The sequence below is a fragment of the Vidua macroura genome, chromosome Z (assembly GCF_024509145.1).
Source record: "Vidua macroura isolate BioBank_ID:100142 chromosome Z, ASM2450914v1, whole genome shotgun sequence".
NCBI lineage: Eukaryota > Metazoa > Chordata > Aves > Passeriformes > Viduidae > Vidua > Vidua macroura.
Window position 1 is genome coordinate 67,991,594 of NC_071611.1, and position 27,792 is coordinate 68,019,385.

The window sequence follows — 27,792 nt, forward strand, 5'->3', positions numbered from 1 at the left end:
GCTCTTCGCAGATATTAAAATGAATACGTGTTATGTTGGAAAGTTAGGTTGTATTAATTTTTTTGTAGGGCTTTTAAGTAGTGTGATAAATATAGTTTTTATATTAAAATATTAAAATAGAATAATAATAAAATAGAAACGATGTGATGTAAGAGACTTTTTGCAACTGGCTCAAGGAATGGAAAAGATAATCAAGAAATTCTTCGCATTATCCTGTTTGGATAGTGATAACAGCAACAAGACACCAAAATTTGCAAGAGAAGAATGACTGCCTCCTTATTGGGACTATTCAAACTTCTTCCAGACTTCTAGGAGCCAAAGGAATTGGTTTACAAGATGGGGTGTGTGTGTGTGTGTGTGTTTCAGAAATTAAGCAGAAGACATCCTTTGTTTAAAAAGAGTTTTTGCATCATGTATGAGAGATATGTGAATATGCAACAGGCTATTGCTTTTAAGGGGTAATCCTTGGTTAGCAAGGCGTGCTTTGTGGCAGAGTGCAAAGCACCTGGACGTCCGTAATTCTTTGCTTTTTTATTGTCTCTTGTTATCCTAATTTTTATTACTATTTTCATTACTGTTTCCATGACTATTAAACTTCTAAAATTTTAACACAAGTGAATGGCATTTTTCACATTTGGGAAAGAAGGTCACTGTGAAATCACAGCAGAGAGAAGCAAAGTGGAGCTTGGATGGAACTGCCTTTAGAGGTCAGGTTAGGTGTCTCTTAAATACTTCACTGGGTGGGGGTTTGCAGCTGTGGAAACTGTATTGATGGACTGCTCAGACCCACAAACGAAGCAAATGGGAAGCACTTCTACTTAGTTCTGCCATTCTGTCCATTACGGCAAAAAATTACATTTTTACATTACAACTGTGTTCCCATGCTGTGTTTTATTGTATCAGTCCTAGCATTTTGAGTTTAGATCTATCCATTATTTAAATCAAGTGTAAGGCAGTTACATTCCTACTGCCTGTTTCTTTGTCTTATTCTTGTTTCCTTCCTCAAACATCTCTTTATGAAATCTAGTAAAAATAATTCTTTTCTTGAATTCAAGCAAAACCCCAATGGTTTATGCTGTACACACTCCTTCTTGCACAAGAACCTGTGAGGTAGTATTTGTACAGTGATCTAACTTCAATTTTTCTGCCTTTCTAAGAGTAAAGACAGACGGGAATGGGGGGACAAGTTGCTCCATACGGTTAAGAATAAATTGAGGTTCACGTTCACTTAGACATCCTAATACACCTCCATACTTGAGCAAGTCAGAGCTGTTGTATTGGTGCTTAGTATTCCGGTAGCTTGATGAATCTAAGAATGTCTTAGGATTCTTCCCTTGAAGTTACCTTGCTGTTATTAGTAGCAAAATAACCCCAAACCAAACACAAACATCAGAAATTAAGCAAACCCCCTTAGCATAAGAACTCCCCAAGTTTTTGTTGCTGAGTTGTATTCATCCTTCTCTTGGGATAAGCAGGAATTCTTGTTTGAGTACTGTAGGCACAGGATTGACACTGTGCCTCTGGTGGATGCTCCTGTGCCAATATTCCTCTTGAGGTTTGACTCCCTTGAACCATTCAAGCCCAGAAGTGGGTGTGGGGGTGGAAATAAAAAAAAAAAAAGAAGAAGCAATTGGATAGGAGCAGAAAGAGAATAGTTTTAAACTTTTTTGTTTTAAGATATGACAGACCCATTGTATTGTCTGTCTGCCCTTCTTAGATCTCTTGAGGCACTCAGTAAAGGAGGGGAAATGGTGGACTGCTAGGAGAAAGAAATGGAGGAGCACCAGACTCTGCAACAGCTTTGCCACACTTGTCTAGTGTAACTTCTAGTACATGGCCATCAGCTAGTAGGGGTTTTAATATTTAGTTTGGCAGTGGCCATAACAAACAACCTCCTCAGCAGAACACTGCTTCTTTGAAACCTTTATCTTATGAGTCTTTGAAGTAAAATCTGTGTAAACACAGTAGCAAAACAAACTTGTAAAAATCCCTTTCCTAGAATGTTGTGGGTTGTTTTCTCTTTTTTTTTTTTTTTTCCCTCTATCTGTTTGACACTGGAATCTCAAGTGAGCTGAGAAGAATATAAAGAAGCAATGTTTCCAGAGCTCCCTCTCTGGACTGAATGGGTCTCTGAGTAGTGGCAGATTGAGGTCTGTTTTCTGTCACTGGCCATGTCAAGGGTGTGAGCTGCTGCTTTCATCTTCAATAAGCCCCATGAAGAGTTACATCCGCTGGGGGAGTTGTTTGGTGAATGTTACAGCTTGATGACAAAGACTTTGAAACTGAGCTCATAGGGTTTAAGTTGTCAAGTCTTGAGATACTTTTCTGATTCCTTTTGTGGGGGTATTTCTCTCTTTTGGTTCATGATCTTTCTTTAGTTGAGCCTTTTATCATTAAATGATGGGCTTTCAATTTGCTCAGAATCAACCTCTGGACCATGAACATTCCAGTAATCTCAACAGCAGTGGCTGAACGTGTAAAATGTCTTGATTTACAAATTTGAAAAATGTGACCTTTAATCTCTTCCACATTTTCCTCTAAAATACGAATTTCATTGATTTTAAAAAAGCCTGTGTTCACTAAGAATGAAAATAAGCATTTCCCTGAACAATGACAGACTATAAAAGGTTGTCATTAATTTTTTAGTTTGAAACAGTTAAAACTATTCCAAGGCCAGGTATCACAATTGTCGTTTGAGGCAATGGTTGATCACTTGTAGCTTTTATCCAATTAGCACTTGTTTGCTCCTTGGTGCCTTCAGGTGGAAGGGGCACTACGAGTAGATGGTTTTCACCTGCTGACAAATAATGATGCTTAAAAATATCTGAGAACAAAATAGCTCCTTATCCTTGTTGCAGGGCTCATGTTTTCTTGGCTTACAGGAAACAAAAGCAGCTTGGGCTAAGTGAAATCTCTTTGTGATTGCATGTTGTACAGAGAGCTCAGGAGCTGGTTCTGTACAAGTAGGGACACGGAGAACATTGATTCTGAGGTGTTCCACTGTCCTTCTCAAGTTGTTTTGTTGTTTGATTTTTTTTTTTAATAACAGCTCTCTCAAGTGAAATTTTTAATGAATTATTAATTTTAGAAGCTAGTACATCCTGACCTCTTCCTTCCTATCTCCTTCAGTGTTGCCCTCATACAAAGAGATCTGAGTGCAAAGCTTTTGGCTGTTCATTAGTAATGAATTTCTTGCTCAGTGTTGTAAAGTGTGGAAAAACTCCCAGGTACTTATGTGCCATTTGAGTTTGTTTTCCTTGGAAGCCTTGCTTTCATTGGGGTAACCTTTGGTTTTACCAGGGGCAGATCAATACTGGGTAGGAGTGTGAGTCTTTCAATTTTTCTATGTTTACTGTAAGGTTCACACTAATTGCCATCTAAGTTAAAATAGTTGGTTTAAAATGCTTTCTTTCACCCTGACAGCTCATTAGTATATTGTGGTAGCTTGTTTTGTAAGCTGAAGAAAATGTTTCCCATAATATTGCTTCTCTGCCTCACAGACCACATTTATTTCAAATTTATCCAGCAATACCTTCATGTTTTTATATCTGAAATGTAGTCTCATCTAGGCCTGGAATATGACTGTAATATTTAAATAGATGTAGAAATTAAATCATCCAATTTGTAGGTAATGAGATGAGGAATAATTTACCCAAATGTGCAAAACAAAAACAAAAACAAAACAAAAACAAACAAAAAAAAGGCAAAAAAATCCAAACAAAAAACAAAACAAAGCAAAAACCCAAACAAACAAACAAAAACCACACACAAAAACCAGAAAAAACCCAAACTTACAGCAGTGATTTCTCTTAAAATTTGTCTTATCAGGCCTAAAAGCCTTGATGGGACGTGTTCCTGTGCCACCTTATTGGAGCCCCAGGCATGATCACCTGGCAGAGGGCTATGAAGCCTCTATTTAACGTCTGTGACTGGAAAGGTACATGGAATGGATGATTTGTAAGCAGATAGATGCTCCATCAAAGGGTAAATCACATCTTTGAAGGCTTTCTTTTGTATCAAATTGGATACTTCTGGTTTTTCCCAAACTCTCAGGAAGGCAAGTTCTGCATCTCCAGCATGACGTTTTTGTGCTTAGATGTGAAAGGTCATTTGTCTCTTTTCTCTCAGTAATGAAAATGTATTCACATGTCAAATCTTTCATGTCAGGGAGAATCCAGATTGTGGATGCAAAAGCTTTGCTTGTCATGTTTCTAATTAGGTCCGTGACTCGTTCTCATGAATAATAGATCAAGCTGCATATTAACATCTAATCCAGCTACATCATCAATTTACAGCAAACTTTGACTGCAGTAACTCCACTAAAAAAAGTCAGAGGCTGAAACATTTTTCCAACAGCTGATAAAACTTCTGTAGTGTCTCAGGATATTCAACTTACAAAGCAAGTGATTAGATTCGTGTTGTGGTATGTGGGGGTGAATGAATTTTATTAAAATAATACAAGTAGATTTCTAAAGAGGACTTTGAGGTTAAGGCAAAAAATCCCCTTTATCCTAGATAGAAATTATTTTCCTTTAGGAGCATATTTGTCCAAGTTCAGACCAAAGTGCTGTGTATGGTTAGATTAGATTGCTTTTCTTAGGAAGAAACTGATTTGTTTTCTATCTGAGTGCAACAAAAAAGTACCAGCTAATAAATTATTACAAAGGGTTTTAGCCTGAAATCACTTGTCACTTGACCTCAGTCTTGCAGGACATTTTGAAGGATTAATATGCTGGATGGGACTGTTGTGGATGTAGCTGCTGGGTTTTTTTGTGATCATGGTGACAATTATTGTCAAACAGCTTCACTCCATCATGTGGTGTTCATCACCAATTAGTCATCTGACAGGTATAATTTCTCAGTGCAGTGGATCACTATTGTAACTGTAAATTATCTTGGAAAGTGTCTTTAAAATGCCATCTTTTCCTGCTGGTGTCTGTTTTCCATCGCCTAGTTCATGATATGTTGCTGGCATGGGTGTGTGCTTCCTTCCCAGTTTATTTTATAGACAGAATGATAAATTCCTGCCGCTCCCTTTCTGGCTTTCCCTGCCGCTCAACTCTTTTCTGCAAAGAACTGGGCTTACAGGAGCTTCCACTTGGTGACTACTGTGTGTTTGTGTCAGAGCAGGGAAAGAATAGTCTTCCTGCCTGGCTTCTCAGCCCTTCCAAATGCTGTTCCACTGCCACATCTGTTGATTTTCATGCAGCAAGGGAGCCTTTGAAAAGGATACGGCTTGGCTGGAGCTCCTGTCAGACCACATCAGGAAAATCAGCTTTGAGAAAGACAGGTACCATGTGCTCGACTCTGGGTGCACATGTGTCCTCCCTGCTGCATCCATGCAACTGTGGGACAGGGATCCTGGCAGCTCTATAGTGCCTCACTGGAGGTCTGTTACAGGCAGCATGGCTGTGATGTAGCCCCATGAAGGAGGAGAATTTGCAACTTGGTGTGTAGGTCACGGCTGTTCAAGTTCATCTGGCCAGGCTGTCGGGTTTGATCTGACTGTGCCTGAACAACTGCTTCTAGTGAGAGCTGCGCATGGTAGGGGAGATGTTAGGCTGAGCCTGCTTTTCTGTTTGGAATGGAGCAGAACTGGCTTCCAGATAACACCTGGCAGTAAACAGCAAATGCACAGCCAGCATGGGCTCCGTTAAAAAGTTTCAATGTGTATGACAAAGGACTGTTACCAAAAGATGATGGAACACAGCGGAGGATTTTGGAAAACTAAGTTGCATTTCAAAAATCAGAGAAATATTCCCCAGAGTAATGGGCAAGTAGCAACTGTGATGCCTGTGCCACAGGTTGTTGCATATGAGCGTGTGTATGGTATGAATGAATTGATAATATTGCTTGGCTGTGCTAGACCATGACTGCCAATTCTAGCAACTTTTAGGAGCTTTTAAACAATTTTTTTTTTTTATGATTGCCTTAAATATTCTGAATAATAGTGAGGATCTCAGGGCATAAGGAAATGGGATAGTCATTCTTCTGTAACTTTCTGAAAGATACCCTTAAAAGAGTGTTTTTATATTTCTATTGCAAGGTTAGGAAAAGAAAAAGGAGCACAATCATGGACAATTAATTCAGAATCAGAGCTTCACCTATGAAAAAAGGGCGAGGCTTCTAAATTGCTGATGTTCTTGTCATAAATATCAAAAATGAGAATATGCAGGTTGGCTATGGGTTCAGCAGTCTGCACTGATGTCTGACCTCCAACACACTGCGCTTCTCCCTGTTCTGCCGGTATCATTTAGAAGACTGGGTTAATGACTGGGTTTTCTAACCTGAGAATCAGAGTGCTTTGTACACCTGGCAATGACCTCAGCATCACTGGAAAGTTGCAGTTAAGAGCAAGGGCAACCATTTTAAGTTAAGGATCAAATGTGGATAACAACAAAATGTGCTAAAAACCCCTGCTTCCTACACGTGGGGGAAAGCAGCACAACTTTATGGCTTGTTTGCACACCTGTATAGACTTGATAGACCTTTAACATTTGCCTATAACAAGCCCCAGGTGTTATGCCTTAGACAGGAGTTGAACTAATTAGCAAGCTGACAGGTTTAGATTGTTCTAGCAATTAAAGACTTTCACATGGATTTATTTAGAGCTTGATGCAGTACTTGTACTTGTAGGGCTTGATGCAGTAGCTCTCTAGGAGGTATCATTCTTTGCAGTAGTTTTGCAAGAGCAGGGACTGTTTCTTGAGTATTTTTATGTACTTATATTGAAAACATTCCCATTGTTAGCTTGTTGTACCTTTAAACAAATGGGTGAATCGAGTGCATGAAGCTTAGGAAGAGAAATGACACTTCCAAGGTTGCCAGCAGTGCTGGTGATTTTAACTGATCAACAGCAAAGAAAAAAGTGCATCTCTGTGTTTGACTCCCAGGAAAGGAACAGGATGCACTGTCACATTGACAATTTAAATTAAAAACTGTGGCAGTTGAGTTTTCTATTTCAGTGACATCTAAAACTGTATCATGTGTTAGGTACTACACAGAAATTAGCAAATAAATTAGATTAATGTGGTGCTGAACATGAAGGCTAAGATCAGTTTATTTTGTCACAGTGGTGATGACAAAGTACAAATAAGTACTTTCCTTTTATTTAAGTAAAACTGCCTTGAATGTACAGATTGAGAACCACATCTTGCTCTGCCTTGTTGTCCTTTCGGTTCTGAAATACATTTTCCTTACATCTTGCTGATTTCTGCCTGGCTCTATAGACTCAGTTGATGCTTTATTTTTTTTAACATAGCAATCTATTTTCCTTGTACTGTTGTTCTGTGTGCTGGGCTCTTTTCTTCCTTATTCTGTATCTGTAAGCATTTTAGTCTCTTCGCTTTGAGTGGCTGATTTAAGGAAATTGAGAGGTTAGGATAGCAGACAACCGAGATGAACTGAAGTAGTGTCCTAGATTGCAAGGTGATGTGTGCGTTCTATTTGCCATCTGTCAGAGGGGTGGCAGTTGTCTTCTGTTAATTGGGCAGTTTTCTTTATCTCTTCCACAAACCAATCCTCCCTCTGGGGAGACATCTGCTGTTCGTGGGCCATTGAGCCTCACTGCAGGACTGACAAAATTACATCATCCTGTTGTGAGATGCTCCGCCCAGAGGGAGGAGCCAAGCATTCCTACCTGGATATAATCTGAGCTTTTGGGACACCACGACAGCCTTTTCTACTGGGTTCCCAGAGGAGGACCAGGCCCATCTACACCACCACTGGATCTTCAGAGGAAGACTACACCCTTCTACAGGATCACTACTTCCACAGAACCACACCTGCCACTCCAGGAGGACTGCAGCCAACATTTAATGGGACTGCTACCAACCCCCTGGCCAGCAGGGTGTCAGGCTGTATTCTGACTCTGTCAGTATTGTTTAGTATTATTGCATTGTTTATTTTATTTTTCTTTTCTTCCCTAATAAAGAACTGTTATCCCTGCTCCCATATCTTTGCTGAAATCCCCTTCATTTCAAAATTAGAACAATTTGGAGGGAGGGGGTTTACACTTTCCATTTCGGGGGAGGCTCTTGCCTTCCTTAGCAGGCACCTGTCTTTTTCAAACCAAGACAAGTAGCTCATCTTTGTCAGAAAAATCCTGTCTCTCTCAGCTGTCCCTCTTGCAAGAAAGAGAAGAAACTGGGCAGAGATCTAAACTTCAGAGGCATATGATAATTAGGAAGAAGCAAAGTGAGAAAGTGTCTTGAAGAAAGCTGGAATAAAAGGGCACCCTTTGGACTGAATTAGGTATATAGATGCTCCTAATTCCATATGGAACTGCAGCAGACTTTTACTCTGAATCCACTTTCCTCCAGAGTACCTCATACAACTTATTAATTTAGAAGCCTTACACACCTTGGAAAGAGAAGGGAAACAAGCTTTCTGATTTAGAGACCAGAATAAAGTCAGCCATGCCACTGGCATGATAGGAGAAGAGACACAGCTGGGAGACAGCCTGAGAGGGGAGCTTGTGGAGCTTCCCTTGAGGAAGCAGTGATGACAGGAGGACATCTCCAATACCTGCACAGAAATGCATGCAATGCAAGGAGCAAACAAAGGGAACTGGGAACCTGTGCAGAGTTGCAGAGCTCTGATTACAAAAATGTGGAGCTTTGGCTTGCCCGCAGTGCTGCTGTGGATGGACACAGACTCTTTGGCAATGCAGCTGTGCCTGCTGCCCAGAGAAGAGCCAAGAAGGTTTACCAAGAGATGCAGGGATAGTAAGGCTGAGTTACAGCCACCTGAGAGTGCTGAGAGGTGCATCATGTTCTTGGATGGTCTTTGGAATGTCTGGAGGTTGGAACAATTTCCTGAGACTAAAAAAGGCAAACATGGGATGATAGAGAGAAAACTGAGCCAGGATCTTACAGGCAATTTCCATTCATCCAAAAAATGGGGAATCCCACCAGAATACACTGGAAGTTCTTTTCACCTCAAGGGTGATCAACACTGGAACAAGCTCCCCAGAGAGGTGTTGCATATCCATCCTTGCAGAATATCCACTGGGCAGAATCCCTAGTAGTCTGCTCTAGCTGGACCTTACTGTAGAAACCACTGGACATCTCTCTTAACCTGAACCATTCTGTGCTTCTGTGCTGTGCAGGGGCCCAGGCAGATAAAGCTTCACCATTTAACTTTGATTTTTGCCTCTTAAATAACTGCTCTAATGGTCTGCGACATGCTCTGTCGTACTTAGACTCCATACACAATTTTTCAACCAGAGTATTTATGTTTCATTCAAAACCCCTTGTTGAATACAGAGGATTTGGGGATTTGAGGATTTAATAGTCTCCAGTTTAGCTGAACTCAGTAAATCTGTCTCTGGGCTGACAAAGCATTTAAGTGCCAGCTATTCCAAGACAGACAGAGTAGTGACAGCATTGAATCTTCTTTCTTTAATATTGAGGAAGTATGGAAGAATTTAAATAGACAATGCACAATCTTAACTGAATTATTAAAATAATTTGCTGTTGATGTGTACAACAAATATCTCTCTAATGAAGTTTGGATGCAATTTTAATGGAAATAACAATATATGAAAGTGCAGACCATTTTTACACAAGGTGGTGTTTGAAAAGCAGTTGTTTTCCTTTTTGTGATTAACTTTTTTGTCAGTTTATGTGACTTGTTATATATTTGCTTTGGTTGTCTGATGCATAAATGTGGAGTGCAGATGAATATGTTCCCATTGTGGTGATCCAAACTCACACCAATGTAAGGCTTGCATTGGTGTAAAATGAGAGGAAAAGCTATTTTAGATGTTTCTGTGACAGAGCTGTTTTGTTTATTTCTGCAGAGTTTGAATTGCTAGTCTTGGCGATATCAGTGGTTGCTGATTACTGACACTAAATGCTACCTTCAGGAAATGTCTTTTTTTTTCTTCAAAGTGTAAGGAAGATGAGTAAGAAATAATAATTACATAGGTCCAAAAGTGTGTATTTTTTTCCCCAATATTAAGCCATGGGAGAACAATAGTTTCATACTCTGCACAGAAAAATCAGCACTCAAATGGGTAGGAAGCTTTGCTATTCTCTCAAATGGTGCAAATCTTACCTAATTTTAAAGGCTTGTTCAACAAACAATATAAGTAAGTTCTTTTATTGTCTTATTATCTTAAAATAATTGAGGGGTGTATGAACTTGCTGGATTTAATTCTGAAGTAGCCACACATCCCATGACTTGGGAATTTCTGAGACAGGGTTTCAAATTCAGACCATCACACCTAATTTTAAAAAATTGGATTCTGGTAGACTTGTAGGAGTTTTGAGTTAAGGAAATACAAAGTCCTGAGCCTCCCAGCACTAGATTTCCTTGATCATTGAAATCAATAGTGTTGGAACCCAGGGCACTGGGAATATTTCTCTGCCTGTCCTGAGAAGTCCTGATCCCTAGCAGAACACTGCTTTTAACCTTTGTCCATGGAGAAAGCTTCCAAGACTTTGGGATGAACTGGAATCTACGAGTGTGTGAAATAGATAGTAGTATAGTTTATCACAGGGTGAAACACTTAGAGTTTTGGGTTTTTAGTATGGAGGTAGATAGAAGACAAGATGGAGGATTTTGGGAATTGTCTGAGCTCCTTCTTGTTCTTCATCTACTCCATTTTCTGCAGTGTTGGTGGCACAGAGTGATTGGTTAGAAAGAGCCACAATGCAGATGTTGTGTGAACAGACAAATAATTAGTTATTGGTAGAAAGGTAGAAATAAAATACCTTCTAAGCATTAATTGGACAAAAGAGTTTTAAAATACCTTGAACCTGTGTGTCTTGGTATTTCTTGGTACCTTTCTCTTTGTACGCTAAGTCTGGTGTGCAGACGGCGTGCTGAACTGTTGAGAAGAGAAAAAATAAACAACAACCTGAAGACCGAAAAAACAAAAAGTCCCGTTTGTCTCTCAATCCTGGCACAGAACTTTTTAGGCATCTCCCCATCAGAGCGAACCTCAGGGGGAGTTCCCACAAACAGTAAGAGTTATGATCTGCAGACTAAGTATATTCTGGTGTTATAAACCTAAAGGCATCTAATTTTGCTGTGTACATATCAAAACTGTAAAAATAAAGGGATCATTCACACAACTGTCAATTGCCTCATAAAATGAGTAGTTGGGAAGCTGCACAGAAGCCAGACAAATATTTCCCAGCACAAAAAAAAAGGCTGGATATTGAATCTCTTGAGTCTTGAGGAAAGCAGTTCCCAGACTCTTCCATAATCCTTCCTCACTCCCTGTGACTCTTCTGAAATTCTGCTACAGAAAGAAAATATTATGGTAGTAAGCATGCATTTCCTTACATAGGAGATGCAATTTTACCTGGTCTTTCAGGGACTAAATTATTTTGCATAGTTTAACTTAAAGACACTGCAATTGTGGTAGTTGATCTTGTCAACAGTTGACAGGATTGAATTGGAAGCTCCATAAAATTTCTCTGTACATTGAATTGAAGGTTCAATAGCATGAATGCAATATATCTGCAGAGATTAAATACAACTTTTGTTAGCCACAGGTGCTACAATATCAGCTTTCAGAAGTGTGTGAGTTTTTGTAAAAACCCTTCTTTCCTCAGCCATTTTGCTAATTATGAGCATGCTGACTTAAGCTTCTTGCTTTTCTAGAGTTGATGTGGAAGTTTATGTCTTGCTCTGTTTGGACTACCTGTATTTTTATTTCCCAGCTGTTTAGTTCAGGAAATTGACTTACAGTGAGAGGCAGATAAGGGAAAAAATATGTTTTTCTCCATAATGGATGACTCTGAAGCGAAACAGAAATTAGGCATTTCAAGTGATGTAGCTTTAGAACTTTATGTACTGGATACCTTTGGTTGTCTAAATGTGCCAGCTGTTGACAAGAAACAGGCAATTTTGAAGCAAGTGTGATTTTAAATGTGTACTTGGCACTGATTTCTTGTTTTCCTTTTGTTTCCTTGTGTTCCTCTTGTTTTCCTTTCCCTGTTCTGCCATTTTCCTGGGGTTTTTGCTGTCTCCAGAAGTGTCCGTGGCCAATGAAGCTGAGGGACCCTGCAGTGAGCGGTGCCCAGGCTGGCCTCTGTCCCCGTGCTGTCCCTGCCCTCTGCCCCAGTGCCGGTGCAGCCTCACCCCACACAAAACAACTCCTGGCACCATGAGCTGAAGAGAAGCTGCGCCAAGCCGGGCTGTGCTCTCCTGCTGGTGAGAGAGCTGCCCCAGGGCTGAGCCCAGGGCAGCCTGGAGACGCTGCAGTGTCCGGCCAAAGCAGAAATCGTGTCCCCGGTAGCGTCAGTGTCACATTTCCTGGGCTCAGGGCACAGAAGGTACAGGACAGGGACAGCACGAGGCTGAGGGCACGTGGGACTCACCAACCTGCTGCCGTGAGAGAACCTGCTGTCCCCATGCACTCGGAATAGGTGTGGAGGGTCCGCAAGCCATCCTCAGAATGGGCTTTGCCGTGACCTTTGCTTGTGCTGCTGCAGATTTTGGAGACAGTTGTGCATAAAAACGGGCAGTAGAACCAGACTGGGGCTGGCATGCTCTGCATTTCCAGGATGGCTCATGGACAGGTAAGGTGGGATCAGTGCACTCTGGATCAAGCTGAGATTCTATGGATACTTCAGCAAGAGAGGGCTTTTCCAGGATGATTAAACCTTCATCCTTGCTATACTTTCTGTGACATTTGCATCTCTATTTTGTAAAAGTTCAGAAATCTTAATCATCTTTGGCCCTGTGAAATGTTACTAACATCAGCAAAAGTCATCATATTTTTGCATGCAGAAATACATATTTTTTTACATTTGGGAACTGGAAGGAACCAATTTCTATTGCTGATGATACACAAAGAGGGCAGGTTGGTGCCTTGGGGCCTATGTCTGCTACTGTTGACCAAAAAATATCTTTTGAAATAGCACCCTATGGCCCTGGATAGCCAGAACAGAGGTCCAGGAGGCTTGACAGGTGTTCACTACTGAGTCTTTGACCTTTTATGCCAAAAAAAAAATTATAAATTCTTAGAACTATATAAAAGAAAAGTATAAAGGAGAGATGTTGCACGCTCTGTGTGTGTGCGTGTGTGTGTGTGTGACACCTTGAACATACCACATTATAATAACACACTCTCCAAACATCCATTCTTTTTTATGACTATTATCCATTAGGAAATGCCATGTAAAACTTATTTCTTAGTTCAGAAGTACCTCACCTACTGACAACAATTAGAATTGCTTACAGGGCCTCAGTTGTGAATGCAAAATGTTCAAAACTCAAACTAACTGGTTATATTAGAAAACACACTTTGCTTTTCTCAGGAGCCTGATTGTGAGCTATTTTATGAGCTACTCATGAAAATATCCTGGGCCTGTTTGCAGCAAACACTGGGATTTTGTTAGCAGTAAAAGAGGGAAAGTGCACCATGTGTGGGAAAGTAATTCCCTCACAAAATATGTGCTTGGAGGCTACTTAGGTCAAAAGAATTTATTTTTAATTCCATGGGCTGGAGAACTGCCCATCATCTGCTTTCTCAGGAAAAGAAGGTTGAGTGTTTGGCGCCTTTCAGAGCCTTAAGTGACTAAAGCTGAAGGGATTTCCCCCAAAAAGCAAGGAGTGTTTTGAGGAGCGTGGCCATACCTGTCTGCAGAACTGACCGTGGGCCAAGGGAAGGTCCTGCTGCCCAGAGCCCAGCCCGAGTTGTCCCTGAAGATTTGTCACATCCTCTGCCTCCTCTGGTAGTGCTGCCACAGAGCACAGCAGGAGGGACTCCAGGGATTTGTCAGCACGGGGAGGCAGAGCATGAGCTCCTACTGATATTTCCCCTCCAGGGGTGGCACTTTCTGGCCAGCAATGACAAATTCTGCAGCTCTGGCTGCACAGTTATTGTTGGCAGTGCTGGGACAGCCTCTGCCACCAAGCAAGAGCATCTGCAGGGACAGGATGGTGTAGAGATGCCTCAGAGAATGGAGAGAGCACCTTCCAACAGCATCTGGCAGAGTTAATGAAAGGCTGGTAAATCCCTTTGAAGGGGATGGGTTATAAAAACCTCTTTCTGTGAAAATAAGAGACAATAGGAGTGAAGAGGGAATGGGAAATGGGAAAGGGGAAGGGAAAAGGTGAAAAAAAAGAGGCAAAGGAAAAAGAAAGGGAGAGAGGGAGAGGATAGGGTCCTTGGGAATTCAGATTTTATCTAAAGGACATTTTCTGACAACAGAGATGTTTGCTACAATAAATAGGCCTTTCCCACATGGTTTGGTTTTGTAGCTCTTGTTATTAAATGAAATCAGTGAGTTTTAAAAGAGATAGGAAAAAAAGTAGTACAAAGTTTTCCTTCAAGACCAAATATCTGCCAGAGACTGAGTGCTATGGTTAATGGCTTTTGAACATTCACAGGAATGGTCGAAGCATTAAAGTAATTAAACAGGGCTCTCAGAATCCAGCCTAACTTGTACTGGTAAGGAGATTAAATAGAGATTCACATTGCACTGTGTGTTTTATAGTCTTGAAAACAGAGGCTTAGTAACAGTATTTCATGCACTCACAATAACCTAAAGAATGACAGCTCATCCTTTTTGTCCCGATAAGTATTTGCTGCAGCAGCTACCTTTCTTCCAAGTAAAGATGTGTTCAAAGGCTTTTTTCCCCTGTTTTCTGTTGGAAATTGTTTTGTATCTGTCACAATCCGCTTATTGCGGGGTGTCGTGATGGTTCTTTTCACGGATCCCAAAAGTGCAAAAAGGCAAACAACAAGGGACTATCAGTTAATCACAACAAATGCACCTTTATTAGGGGCCAAAACAGTAAATACGATAATGGGGATCAGAAAGGAGATAAAAGGATAGAGAGAGAGAGAGAGAGAAGAGGGGTATGGGAATATCTACTAACACAGGCGAGATCCTCAGTGGTCCAGACGATGGGGATCCGTCTGTCGTGTCGGGGGAGTCTCCGAAGTTCTGGTCGACTCGGGGGTCCAGTTATAGTCCACAGAGGAAAGAGGGGGGAACAAGTGTAACAATGAAAGTCGATTGTAATCGCCACGAGGGAACAGGTGAGTCCACAGAAACCACCAAAGCAAGACGAATACAATGAAGAATAAGTCCATTGAAATTACTGAAGGGAAACAGGTCATGTCATTAGTGGTCAGACCACCAATTTCCCCTCCTCCCTATAGTAGGGGTCTCAGTCTCAGTCCTTGGGAGGAGGGTTCTCATTCTTTCTTTGTCACAGTGGTAACGAGGCAGATGAGGGGTCTTCAATGAAGGACCACGGGAGTCACCCCAAAAGTTCATTCGGCTTAAGAACGGAGATTAGAAGCAGGCCACGCATCAGGCTGTCCCATGCTGGGTCCATGTCAGGTCTTTGCCAAGTCCTTGCCAACTCCTTGCCAAGTTCTTGCCAGGCCTTGTTCAGAACAGCTAGCATGACAGTTCAGTGGTTCCACCTGCGCTGTGTCCTGTTCTACACCGGAACTGCAGTGGGGGAAGGGATTCTTTCTCGTGGCAATTGGAAGGCAGAATGGAGAACAAGGGGGCTTCAGACGGACTCTTACACAGTGCTGCCTCCATAGCATTGTCACCCTGCAGAACATAGATCCATGGACCTCAGCTGGCAATGGGGACATCAGGGCTGGTGACACAACTCCCACAGGTCAGGTTCATTCACAGCTCTGTTGCCTTGTTGGTGCCTCTGCAGGGCTTGGGGAGGTGGTGCCAGTGCAGGATTTGAGCCAAAGGCACGGGAGGCATCAACGCTGCAGACAGGGACTGAACTCTTCTGATCTCCCTTCCTGTCTGCCCAGCTCAGAGCAGCCCTTTTCAGAGCTCTCTCCAGGAACGTGGGCTCTCCTCTTACCAGGCTTCTCGGACTCCAGGGAACTGTTCCCATTGCTTGTGTTGCCAGGCACAGCTGTCTCAGCTGCAGCTCTGTTTACAGGCTGCTCTCCTGAACACTCAGAGGCAACACTGACATCCTCCTTAGAAGAGAAACAAAAACAAGTTAACCAAAGATCACTCGGTATTTTTTTTGAGTCACTTCGGGCACACAGTAACTGTTCTTCTCCACTCCCAAGGGATGTGTAACAAGAGGGGTGGAAATGAAGAGCGGGAAGGGCCGGGTGTCACTAAGGGAATGCCATTGCATCCCACGGGGAGCACAGTGAGAGGAGGGTGCTGAATGAGACTGTGATTCCTGCTGATCAGCCTGGCTTCAGGCACTTCTGCCAGGGAAAAAGCACAGTACGAGAGAAAAGTGCCTAGAGTTGCACCCGGGAAGGCTTAATTCGAATGGTTTCCTGTCCAAAAAGTGTTGTCAAACATTGGAACAGACTGCCCTGGACTTTGGGGGTGTCACCATTCCTAGAGGGATTTCAAAAAGGAGTAAAAGTGGTACTTGGGACATGACTTAGTGGTAGGATTGGTAGTTTTGGGTTAACGTTTGGATTTGGTGACCTGGCTAGATTGCTATGTATTTATAATTCCCTCATGCTGTGCCAGGAGACAAAGGGAAACCATGAGGAATTCCCACTGATGCGGAGACTCGACGTATGCTCACTCTTATTTTTGCAAAATGAAGTCAAAGAATTTGTTCAGCCCTCAGACTGCACCCATTTGAGCTGTCTTTGGTGCTGCTTTAAACCGAAGAACATGCAATTCTAAACTCCACAGAAATGTTTACATGCCTTAATCTTCTTTTTATCTTTCATTCCTAGTGTAGTCCCGGCTACTGTGAAGTGAAGAATGGATACCAGTATCCGCACAACAATCTGTCTTACATTAAGAGATTAATACAGAAATTTGGCAACAGTGAGCAGAGTCCTGGCACCCACTGTCTGCTTCAGCCAGGACATGTCTATCAAGTGTACCTTATTTATTTAAAACTTTAGGTTAATACCTGTAAGATTATGTATGTCATTTCTAAACTGTAGCTTATGTATTTAAGATGATGTAAGTTAGCATCAAACTTCTGTATTAAAGAAGTTTCAGCCTTGAAACACAAGTTTCAACTTGTGTTGTTGCCTTACTTCTGTTGATAATATTTGTTATTCAAATATCATATTTGAAGCTGAATTTTTTCTGGTCTTTTAATTTCTTCAGGGCTTAATAATAAATTTATCAGTAGATCCTGGAGATCCGGTACCTTTATTATGCAGCTGTGTAGATTGTAAGAAAAATACTGTAGGACAATGCTCTCAGGCACATGGGATAGTGGGGATGTCATGTGCAGGGCCCCTAGCTGGACTTTGATGGTCCTTGTGGGTCCCTTCCAACTCAACATATTACGTGATTTTGTACTTGGTGGAACAATTTTGGAATTGTTCGGTGATTAAGAGAAGAATAAAACCGAACATAGGGGAGAACTGGCATCCGAGGAACGAGAGAATCTTTTGACAATAGCGCCCGGGTCCTTCAGCTACCTCAGCCGCCTCAGCCGCCCTTTGCCCGCTCCCTTCCTTCCCGTCCCGCCCCTTCTCGGCCCGTCCCTTCCCTCCCTTGCCCGCCCGGATTCGCCCCGTCCCTTCCCGCCCGTCCCCGCCCCGGCAGTCGGCGCCATGGAGGACTCGCTGAAGCGAGCGCTCGGCACAGCGGTGCTGCGGCCGACCGGGCATATGGGGGGCGGCTGCATCAGCCAGGGCCAGAGCTACGACACGGACCACGGCCGGGTGTTCGTGAAGTGCAACTCTCAGTCGGAGGTGTGGCGGGGTAGGGATAGGGGCTGCCGGGGGTGGGCAGGCCCCGCGACGGGAAGCAGCATTCCGGCTTGGTGTGGCAGCAGGAGCAGGGCAGGACTGTCCCTGCGCTGGCCCTGATGAGGCCACACCTCGAGTGCTGTATCACCTCTGAGCCCCTCACACAGGGAATGGAGGGGCTGGAGCGTGGCCAGAGAAGGGAACGGAGCTGGGGAAGGGAATGGAGCTCCAGGAGAGGCTGAGGGAGCTGGGAAGGGGCTCAGCCTGGAGAAGAGGAGGCTCAGGGGGGACCTTGTGGCTCTGCACAACTCCTGACAGGAGGGGACAGCCGGGGGGGTCGGGCTGTGCTCCAGGGAACAGGGACAGGAGGAGAGGGAACGGCCTCAGGCTGGGCCAGGGGGGCTCAGGGTGGGCAGCAGCTCTTGGACGCTCCCAGGGATCCAGGGGCAGCCACAGCTTCTCCGGGAAACCTGTGCCAGGGCCTCACCACTCTCACAGTCAGGAATTTTTTCCTAATATCAAACCTACTCTCAGCAGCAATTTTTCCTGGAAAAGGCTGTTAAGCATTGGAAGGGGTTGCCCAGGTAGGTGATGGAGTCCCCATCCCTGCAGGTGCCCAAGGAACGCCTGGACGAGGCACTTAGTGCTGTGATGTGGGTGACAAGGTGCAGATGGGTCAAAGGTTGGACTTGATGATCTGGGAAGTGTTTTTCCAGCCTGACTGATTCTGAGGCTGGATGGTGGTGTGGTATTGGTGTTGTTTGTCCAGGACATGCAGTACCATGACATGCTGTTGTCATGTCCAAGGGTTGCGCTGGTATAACAGTGTCTGCAAGTGCTGTGACAGGGGCTAAGGCAACCCAGCAGGTATAAAATTGTCTGCTGAAGGGGTTTGTGCCTTCCATGGTTTTAACTAAAACTTCTAATTCCCTGCACACAAGAAAGAGCTTTTCGTAGTGATATTTTTTCACAATTATTCAAGCTTTTCTGCTTTGTCCTTTCAATATCTGGAACATACTGTCAAAGGTAGATACCTGCATTTGGTAGAAATGCAACTTGTTTCTTCAGCATCCTTTGCAGAAACAGAGATCAAGTGGAATTTATTTTAAAGATACTCCATACTTGTGTTTATCACATAGATAGCTTCCATGGCAGAACAGGAGCCAAACTTGTATTTGCCCTTCATAGCAAGCAAATGTGTTTGAAAGCATGGATGCCACTATATCTATTCCAAATTTCTCAAGAATTTCTGATAAAGCTGGGGAGCTGAATGGGGATGGTAGCATGGGATAATACAGGAAGGTTATCGTGATTGTCAGAAGAGAGTTTGAATTGGTGTAGCCCTTCCTTAGGCCTTTGCTAATTCTGTATTTAGCTATACAATCCAACTAGCTTCAAGGTCAGGCTTGGTGTGGGGGGAGGAAAGATCTGGATGGATTTTCTGTTCAGCAGTTTCATTTTGTGTGCTTTTGCCTGTGTTTGGATCCTGAGCGCTGATTAAAGCAAACTTTGTTGAAGTGCTGTAAACACTGTGCTGCGTGGGCAGCAGCTGCTGTGCATCAGCAGTTCATAGCCAAGGGTGGTGCTTTAGACAGAGACACAGTATTTCCTGATTTCCTGTGGACACTCTTGAGGCAAAAGGACAGCCAGAGATGTCTCCCAAAGATGGTCAGAGGGACGGAGCACCATGAGGAAAGGCTGGGAGAGCTGGGATTGTTCAGCCTGCAGAAGGGAAGGCACTGTAGAGACATTCCAGGGCCAGAAGGGAGCCCACAGGAAAGATGGGGAGAGACTTTTTACTAGGACCTGGAGTGACAGGGAAACAGGGAATGGCTTCCAATTTAAGGAGATTAGGTTTTGGTCAGATATGAGGAAGAAATTCCTGACTCTGAGGGTGGTGAGGCCCTGGCAGAGTGCCCAGAAAAGCTGTGGCTGCACCTGGGTCCCTGGCAGTGTCCAAGGCCCAGCTGGACAGGGGTTGGAGATAGGAGAAAGTGTCCCCAGTGGGTGGGACAAGGTGGTGTTTATGCATGTCTTAAGGTCCATTCCAGCACAAACCATTCTGTGATTGCCTCTTAGTTGTTGCCTACTGCAAATTGTCCTGTGACTGTGTTCATGGAACATTACTAAAGGACTAGGATTTTCTTTCTATTTTATTAATTCTGCTTCCCTGCTTTTGAATTTACCAGATATGTTAAATTTCGCACGTGCTCTTTCTACAACCCCTGCTTGACTCTTGTAGAGAAACATTTCTTCATGTGATGGGTGTCACTGAGCTCAGAGGGGAAGCTCAGGAGAGTAGGTATTCCTTGCTGTGGGTAGCAGGTGCAGAAATAGGTCCCAAATTCAGAATGTCTTCCAAGCAAATGCAGTTGTTGGTGGCTTGGGTTGGGCAAGTGTGATAAGGGGCTTTTGGCTGCTACAGTTGATTGCCACCCACGCCCTTCCCTCATGAGGTAAAAGAAAACACCATGCAAAACCATTCTGGTGAAAGCTCTAGAACACAAATCTGATGGGGCATAGCTGATGGAGCTCATACTTTGTCCATAAGCAGTTTGCACTCCTTCAGTTGCAAACAGACTTTCTAAATTATAGAGAATTCTAGAACATAAGTAATTTTCACTCACTTGTTTTTTGGAGTGACTTTACTGTGTTTGTAAAACTACTGTCAAGTCTGATGGTGTGGTCCTGTCTGTATCTTGTGTGTGAATAAACATTTCCTCCAGCCTTTCTGTGTAAGTTTTATTGATTTTGTGGAAGTGCTTTGTTTGCCTGTGACTGATGCTCATGGACACTAATGCTTTCCCTTAATATCTGGCAGGCCAGAAGAATGTTTGAGGGAGAAATAGCAAGTCTGGAAGCCATCCTGAAAACAGAGACGATAAAAGTGCCTAAACCCATCAAAGTTATAGACCTGCCTGGAGGAAGTACTGCATTTGTGATGGAACATTTGGAAATGAGGGGCTTGAACAGGTAAAATATTGTTATCTTTGCCTTCTTTAACCAGAAATTTTGGCTGTCATGATCATAGGGGAAACGTGTTTATTTTTTTTCTAAAGCGGGTCAAGACAATATGGGAAATCACACAACAGAGAGTTGTATAAAATACTTCATAATGCCTCACTTAGCAAACAGATCATACATCCCAAAGTGAGTCTGAGTTTTGGTTGGTTTTGGGTTTGTTTGCTTTTAGTGGTTTTTTACAGTAGTGGTTTTTACAGTAAGATTTCTTTTCACAGAAAGGAAGATGACCAGCCTGATCACCTGTGTTGTGTACTTGCCCCCTGTATAACAAGCAGTACTTTATTGCTTGGCATGATTGTGCAGAGGCACTTCCCCAAATCAATTAATCTTGATTTCAGTATTTTCAGCTTTTACGTTCATTTTGATAGTTACAAAATTTTGACCCTTCTTTGTGACGAGCACTTAATATGATTAATTCATCTGTGTGATTCCATTAGGGAGGTGATCATGATCAATTTCTCATCTCTCTCTCAGAACTTCTGCAACCAGTTTAAAGTCTTGTCCCTCATCCTACTTGTTGGCCGAGTTTCTAATTCATGAAGAGCCCTCAGTGAGTCCCAAGAGAAAGGGCAGAGATGTTGCTCTTTTGGGGTCAAAAATGGTACCTTTGGCACGCAGATTTCCTGTTTAACAGGAACAAATTGAAGAAATAACTTTGCCTTAAACAACAATGCCTGGAGAACAGGGAAAGTTGAGGAAGGTCAAAGGCAGTAAAAGAAAAGTAATTTTGTTAACATGGGAGGCAACTGGTTGTAATATCTGTTTGCAATTACTACAAGACTCTTCTGAACCATGTAGAGGATGAGGTTTTATTAAAAATTGCTAATAAACTAGGCCCCTGTGACTCTCATCATCTAGGCATGTTAGAGAAAAGCAGCTGGGAGCAGCAGTAGAAAGAAAAGGATCAGCCTTTTGGTTCTGTTTCCCAAACACAGTTTACCAGAGTTGGGAAAAAAGGGTACAACAGAGTCCTTACAGAAATGATGTCACACAGAAATCAGAATTTATAGTTTCTCATTGTTAGTAAATTTATGCTTGCTGCTCACTTTAACTTTCAGCAGTGGTATCAGAAACAGCCAAGTAAGTACATTTTGTGTTACTATCCAGTCTTGCTAGGAAGACAAGGTGTTTATAACTGGAATACACTGAAAAAAAATTTTATTAGAGGTGTAGAACTGCTTTTACTTACTTGATAAATCTGTTCAAGTAACTCCTGGAATATTAAGACCTGGTTCTGTTCATGTGTCAGTGGTACTCAGATTACTTTTTTGTTTCTTAGACACTCAGCACTGCTTGGAACTCAGCTGGCTGATCTTCACCTTCATAACCAGAAACTTGGAGAGAAGCTGAAGAAAGAAGGGAGCATAGTTGGTATAGTACACAGCTGTTTGCAAATTTAACCCAGTTGGTAATAATCTACAAAGCAGTTAAAATTACTTCTGCTACTTCAGGGCAAGTTCATCTTCCCATGAAGATAGCAGTGAGAAGATAGTGAGAATAGGTTTGGATGAAACAGACCCAGGCAGGGATTCTTCTTGCTTTTGTTTGCTCTGTTTGGGTTTGTGTAAGCAAAACACATACTCAGTTTTGGACACTTGGGAGCCCAAACCACAGTTTTTATGGTATTAGAGGAGATAAAGAACCTCAAAATACAATTTTGAAGAGCAGAATATACCTGCTTTATATCAAACTTTAAATTTAAAAACCAACCACATTGTAACCATAAAAAGAATATTAAAGTGCAATTTTTTTTTTTATTCTCAGTAGAAGCAACACCGTACTCCCGCATAGTTTTAAAGGTTCATTTGTGTCATGGATGCTCAGTATTTTGTCACTGTTGAATTTTTGTCTTTGTTTTGAAAGGTAAAGGTCAAGGGCAAACAGAAATCCAGTTTGTGAATCAGTTTGGCTTTCATACAGTTACCTGCTGTGGTTATCTTCCACAGGTAGGTTGTACTTTATCAGACTGATAAAATTTTAAATATATCTTGTTTTCCCCTCAGTGACACAGAGGGTCAAAGTTATCATAATGGAAATAAATGAATTTTTGTGGAGCTGTGAAAATTAAAAAAAGCATGGTTCAGCCTGCTAACGAAGGTAGTGTTTTGGACACTGATAGCTCTTCAATTTCTTGGACTTTAATCACTAAGAGAAAATTATTCTAATTAACGTTTTAAAGAGAGAACTAGTCTAAGAGAAAATGATCCTAATTTAATGTTTTAAAATAACATTTGATTAAATGATGATAGTATTTACTGTCCTGGATGGTACCAGCACAAAGACTGCATGAAACTCAAAGGGCTTATTTGAAAAAGAAGCAAATCTGCCTTTTGTGTGGTGTAGAACTGACATCTACAGTGCTGTTCCTTCAGGTGAACAACTGGCAGAGTGACTGGGTGACCTTCTTTGCTAGACAAAGGATCCAGCCCCAGATGGACATGATTGAAAAGAAATCAGGTGACAAAGAAGCAAGAGAACTTTGGGCACAGCTTCAGGTAGGAGGAATTCCCTCAGTTCTCATTATTGGGAGAGCTGGGTATACTTAAATTTTATTTTTTTAAACCAGAGTTCCTGTTTGTTGGTTTGTACCAGGTTCTGTTGGTAAGAGACTCCAGTTTTTAGGGATTAAAATGCCCTTCTTCTAAGCTATAATGGCATTTGCCATATCTCCCTATGCTAACATTCCAGAGTGAATTCCAAAGTGCCAGATAGGCACTTTGCTTACTGTTTGGGAAATGCTGGATGGAGTTCATATTCTCATTCTCTGTAACACGTTCATGATGAGATGTACATACATAAGCACTTCTGTTCTGCTTGCTGTCTGTTCATTCACTGTTTGCACCTGATTAAATGACTGCACTATTGGACCTTTGAGTCCTACATTTTGGAAATTTGGTGAGACATCCTTGAGCTTTTTCATTATGAAGTGTTGGTGCTTGTTTTTACTGACCCTGGTCAATATCTGAGTTTCAAGGTTTTTATTCTCTTGCAAAAAAAAAGATTTAGATGACCATTCTGTTGCTGCCTTTTATGAACAATAAGAGTCCTCTAGATGTACTCAGCATCACTGCTGACCAAGTCCTGTGGTGGTTTAAATGATGGGTTTTAGGATGCTTCAAGTATGCAGATAAACCTCTGCATTTTAAAGTGAATGATTGTAAAATTTACATGTCTTGCTTTTCTCCCCCTGCAGCTGAAGATACCCAGTTTTTTCTGTGGTGTGGAAATCGTTCCTTCTCTCCTGCATGGGGATCTCTGGGGAGGAAATGTAGCTGAGGATGATTCTGGTCCGATTATCTTTGATCCAGCTTCTTTCTACGGCCATTCAGAGTATGAGCTCGCAATAGCTGGGATGTTTGGTGGCTTCACCAGTTCTTTTTATTCTGCTTATCACAGTAAAATCCCCAGAGCCGCAGGGTTTGAGAAACGCCTGAAGCTTTATCAGCTGTTCCACTACATGAACCACTGGAACCATTTTGGTTCAGGGTACAGAGGGTCTTCTTTAAACATTATGAGAAACCTTGTAAAGTAACTTGCTGCTTAAGCCAAGTACTTCCTGTGTTGTTTGGAGAACCCCATACTTGGTGGTGCAGCTGCAGGAGTAGTAATGTTAAAAACAACCTGTGAGACCCTTGACCTTGTTAAAGACCTAGAACCAGTGTCTCCTGCTGAATACCAAGTGTAAAATAGTCATCCCTTTTTAGGATAGCTGGGGATAACTCCACGAGGGAAAAAACTAAGGAAGGAGTGAATTTGCACAGTGAATAAAGGTCTCAGTGTCCAGAAAGCACGTGAGACTGTGCAGGGTAACACAAATAAACACCAATGATATGCCTAAAAGAAGTTGCTTACTGCATTTTGCTGTGTCTTCCTCTTTCAGCTCTTTATGTCCAGTTGTGTGCATGAGAGCAATGTTAACAACAGAGCTTGAAAGTACAGGAAAATTATGTAACGTAATTTTAGGAATTATGTTTACGAACTGTGAGAATGGATTTGGACTTGCTATTAATTTTCACAGAATCAGAGTGGGGGAGGTTGGCGGGGGGGATCAGAGAATGTCATCTAGTTCAACCTCTCTACCTAAGCAGATTACTTAGGATTGGCTCCAGAGGCTTTTAAAGACCTCCAGGGTTTTGGTGATTGATTCCAGTCTATACAGACTGTTGGTGCCTCCTGGAATGCTTGTAGGCTGTTCTCTGCTTTCTGGTCAGTGGGCTTTTATCCACAGCAATTTTGCTTCCACCAGAACTAGTTCTCTTCCTTTTTTAGACTATGCTTTTGTCCAATAGTGTGCATTCTTAGAGAACTTTACAGGTAAGACACTTTCCATGTACACACCTTGTGGAGGTATATTTTCTAATGAAATAAAACCTGCACATGCTTCACCTGTATGACTAAAGTCAGTCAAAATCCACCTAATCATGCTGGCACTTTGTTTTTTCCATACCCCCAAAGAAAACTATAAAAATATAACTTAAAAGGGGAAGGAGGTCAGGGGAGACTCCTGGGGTGGCTCACAGGCTGCAACCCTCTGCTTCTCTACAGGAATGCCTATCAGCTAATTTTATTCCAAGGGCATACACCTGCTTGTGCTTTCTGATACCAGTGTGTTTATCAACAATAGTTTATCAACCTTACTCTGGCACAAGGATCAGTAAACCACAGCATTTATGTCAGTAGGACCACAAATGTGCCCAGTGTCAAGGCTGCACCATTTGTACACCTGTGCTCGCAAGTTCTAATGCAGACTTAGAGTGCTGCACTGTTCACTTCAGGGCTTCAGACACGCCAGAAAGAGGAAGATGTAGACACCTCTGGGCTCAGTACTTCTCTGGATAACCTGGAAAGCAAGGGGTTTTCCTTTCCTAAACTCTCACGTGACAGTCCCCCGTAAGAGCGTGCTGTTGATGTTGTGGTAAGAGGCATGAAAGGGAAGGAAGGTAACGTGTAACTCCCAGAGCAGCACTTCACCCTGTCAGAAGTCCTTGATGATAGATCATAGTCTGTGGACTGTGGCTTTAATACTGAATTTGTACTCTTTTGATGTAGGCTGGCAGCAGTGCTTCTGTGCAAACCTGCCAGGTAGGTGAGAGAGATGCATGATTCTAACATGCACTTTTGAGTGTTGGGGAATGACTTGTATTAACTAAAACTGCTTTGCACTGGATATTGGCAGATTACTGAGGGTTTTCTAGTTGCTAGTTTGGCAGTTACTTACACAAATTGGAAACACATTTGGAGAAGACTGGTATTTGTTACTACTTCCCTTAATTCTACTGCTTTTCTCACTGGTTGTTTGACTTTTGCTGCAAAACATCTGCTTGGTAAAATAGGTTTTACTTTGACCTTGTTACCTGAATAAAAGGTTTCTCAGTTGATTATTGTTGTCACTGTTTTCTGAATTAAAACTTTACATCTTGGTTTATTCTTAGGGAATTACTTGCTCTAACCTGTTAAAGATCCTTAGTTTGTTAGGTAAATTATGATCATCTGGGGTGTTTCTGGGAATGTGCATATGGTCATGGATTGGTTTGGAGCAGTGTGTCACTGATAAAAATTTACATTTTCATTACAGTGCAAGTCAGGATGTTAATTTTCCTAAAATACATAAACACTCTTCATTATTGGCAGGGGAAAATGAAAATGGCAGTAGATTTTATGTCAGTTGTAGTTTTGAGATAAACTGACTGATAAACAGCAAGCCTTCAGAGATTACCTTTTCCTTATGGAACTGAATCAAAATATTTTTGTGATTGAAGAAAAGTTATGTTTATGCAAGTAATGCAGGTAGAAACAATTGTATGTAGAGTTTTCATGTAAGGATATTATGCTCAATTTTTCAGAGCTGTTTTTTGCTGTCAGTAAGATCTGAAGGGGTGTAGAGAGGCAGACAAATGGAATGTAACAGGAATCTTTCCTGTACCATGGATCCCTTGGCTCTGAGCCCTTCTTGGGCTGCAGGCTCCCGCAGAAACTGCCTGCAGATACAAATGTAGCACTCCAGTGCTGGTTTTCCTCCTGCTTCCCATCTTCAGCGCTGTTCCAAAATAGATCTGGTGATTAAAACTGCTGTGGGCTCTTCCAGCAGAAGTCAGAGCAGGTGGGAAGTGCTACAGAATTAGAATGTGACAAAAAGCTTTAGAGGGAAAACGTGTTTCTGGTAACTAAGCCACACCACAATCACAACAGCTTTATTGTTTTTTTCTTTGTAAATATTCAGTTACTTTTGTTTTTATTTGAGTTGTTTTGTTTTGTTTTGTTTTGGTTTTTTTTTGGTTTTTTGGGGGGTTTGTTTTGTTTATCCCTTAACAACTAAACAGAAAAATGAATTAGGGCTGCTTTCATTATGCAGATATAAGGCTCTCTATTTCTTGTCATTGTTTTGTTGCCAGACCAGTTTATTCCTTTCCCCATGTGCTCCACTGCAATCCAGGGGATGATTCTTTCCTTTCAGCAGCTGGAGAGCCATCTAAACAGCAATGTTATCTTTACAGAGATATTAGTAAAACAAGTATTACAGGATCTGGGTTATAATAGCATGCTTTAAAGCCTCCAAACTTTATACCTGAGAGTGCCAGTGCACTTTGCAAGTACATCATATTGGTTGATCGTGTTTTTAAATTCAGCATCATTGCAGAAATGGGTTTTAAATTTTTTCCTTCTTTTTCTCTTAAGAGCAATCCTCTGCACAACAAACACAGTACGACTCATTTACAATGAAATACTGTTAAAAATTACTGTCCTGATCTTCACCAGTACCACGATACAATGTAAATTACAGTCAGCGGTTCTGACTAGAAACACAAAACAATCTCCCAGCCAAAATTACAGGAAGAAGAATGAGGTTTATTGGTTTCCAGAAAAGCACCTGGTTTGCATTGATGAGATTGCTCCTTTATTTAAAAAGTAAATTGTGGGAGGGGTCCCCGCCCTCCCTTGGGAGGCAACTTCAATATAGCCAAAAGTTGTCAATCACATGCTGTTTCCCTCCCCAGTTGAGGCTGTCTGTCAAAGCTTAACACACTCCCCGGTTCTAGAAAGTTCTTCTGTTCTGTTAATCCCATTGGACCCTGTTAGAATGCCACTCCTCTCCTGTATCCCGATTGGTTCATTACATATCACCC

General features: G+C 42.1%; 1 protein-coding gene across 1 annotated transcript; it reads left to right on the forward strand.

Annotated features, from left to right (window-relative positions):
• Positions 1–17,454: 17,454 nt before the first annotated feature.
• LOC128821591 (ketosamine-3-kinase-like) lies at positions 17,455–26,046 on the forward strand. The gene is made up of 6 exons (XM_054002783.1): positions 17,455–17,647; positions 20,466–20,617; positions 21,948–22,039; positions 22,532–22,614; positions 23,041–23,163; positions 23,862–26,046. The coding sequence occupies exons 1-6, from the start codon at positions 17,507–17,509 to the stop codon at positions 24,198–24,200; spliced, it is 930 nt and encodes a 309-aa protein (XP_053858758.1). The 5' UTR covers positions 17,455–17,506; the 3' UTR covers positions 24,201–26,046.
• Positions 26,047–27,792: the final 1,746 nt, after the last annotated feature.

Coding starts and splice junctions, on each gene's coding strand:
- LOC128821591 (XM_054002783.1), top strand. CDS start 17,507: ATGGAGGACTCGCTGAAGCGAGCGCTCGGCACAGCGGTGCTGCGGCCG. Junction 22,615..23,040: donor GCTGTGGTTATCTTCCACAG/GTAGGTTGTACT, acceptor CTGTTCCTTCAG/GTGAACAACTGGCAGAGTGA. Junction 23,164..23,861: donor AACTTTGGGCACAGCTTCAG/GTAGGAGGAATT, acceptor CTCCCCCTGCAG/CTGAAGATACCCAGTTTTTT.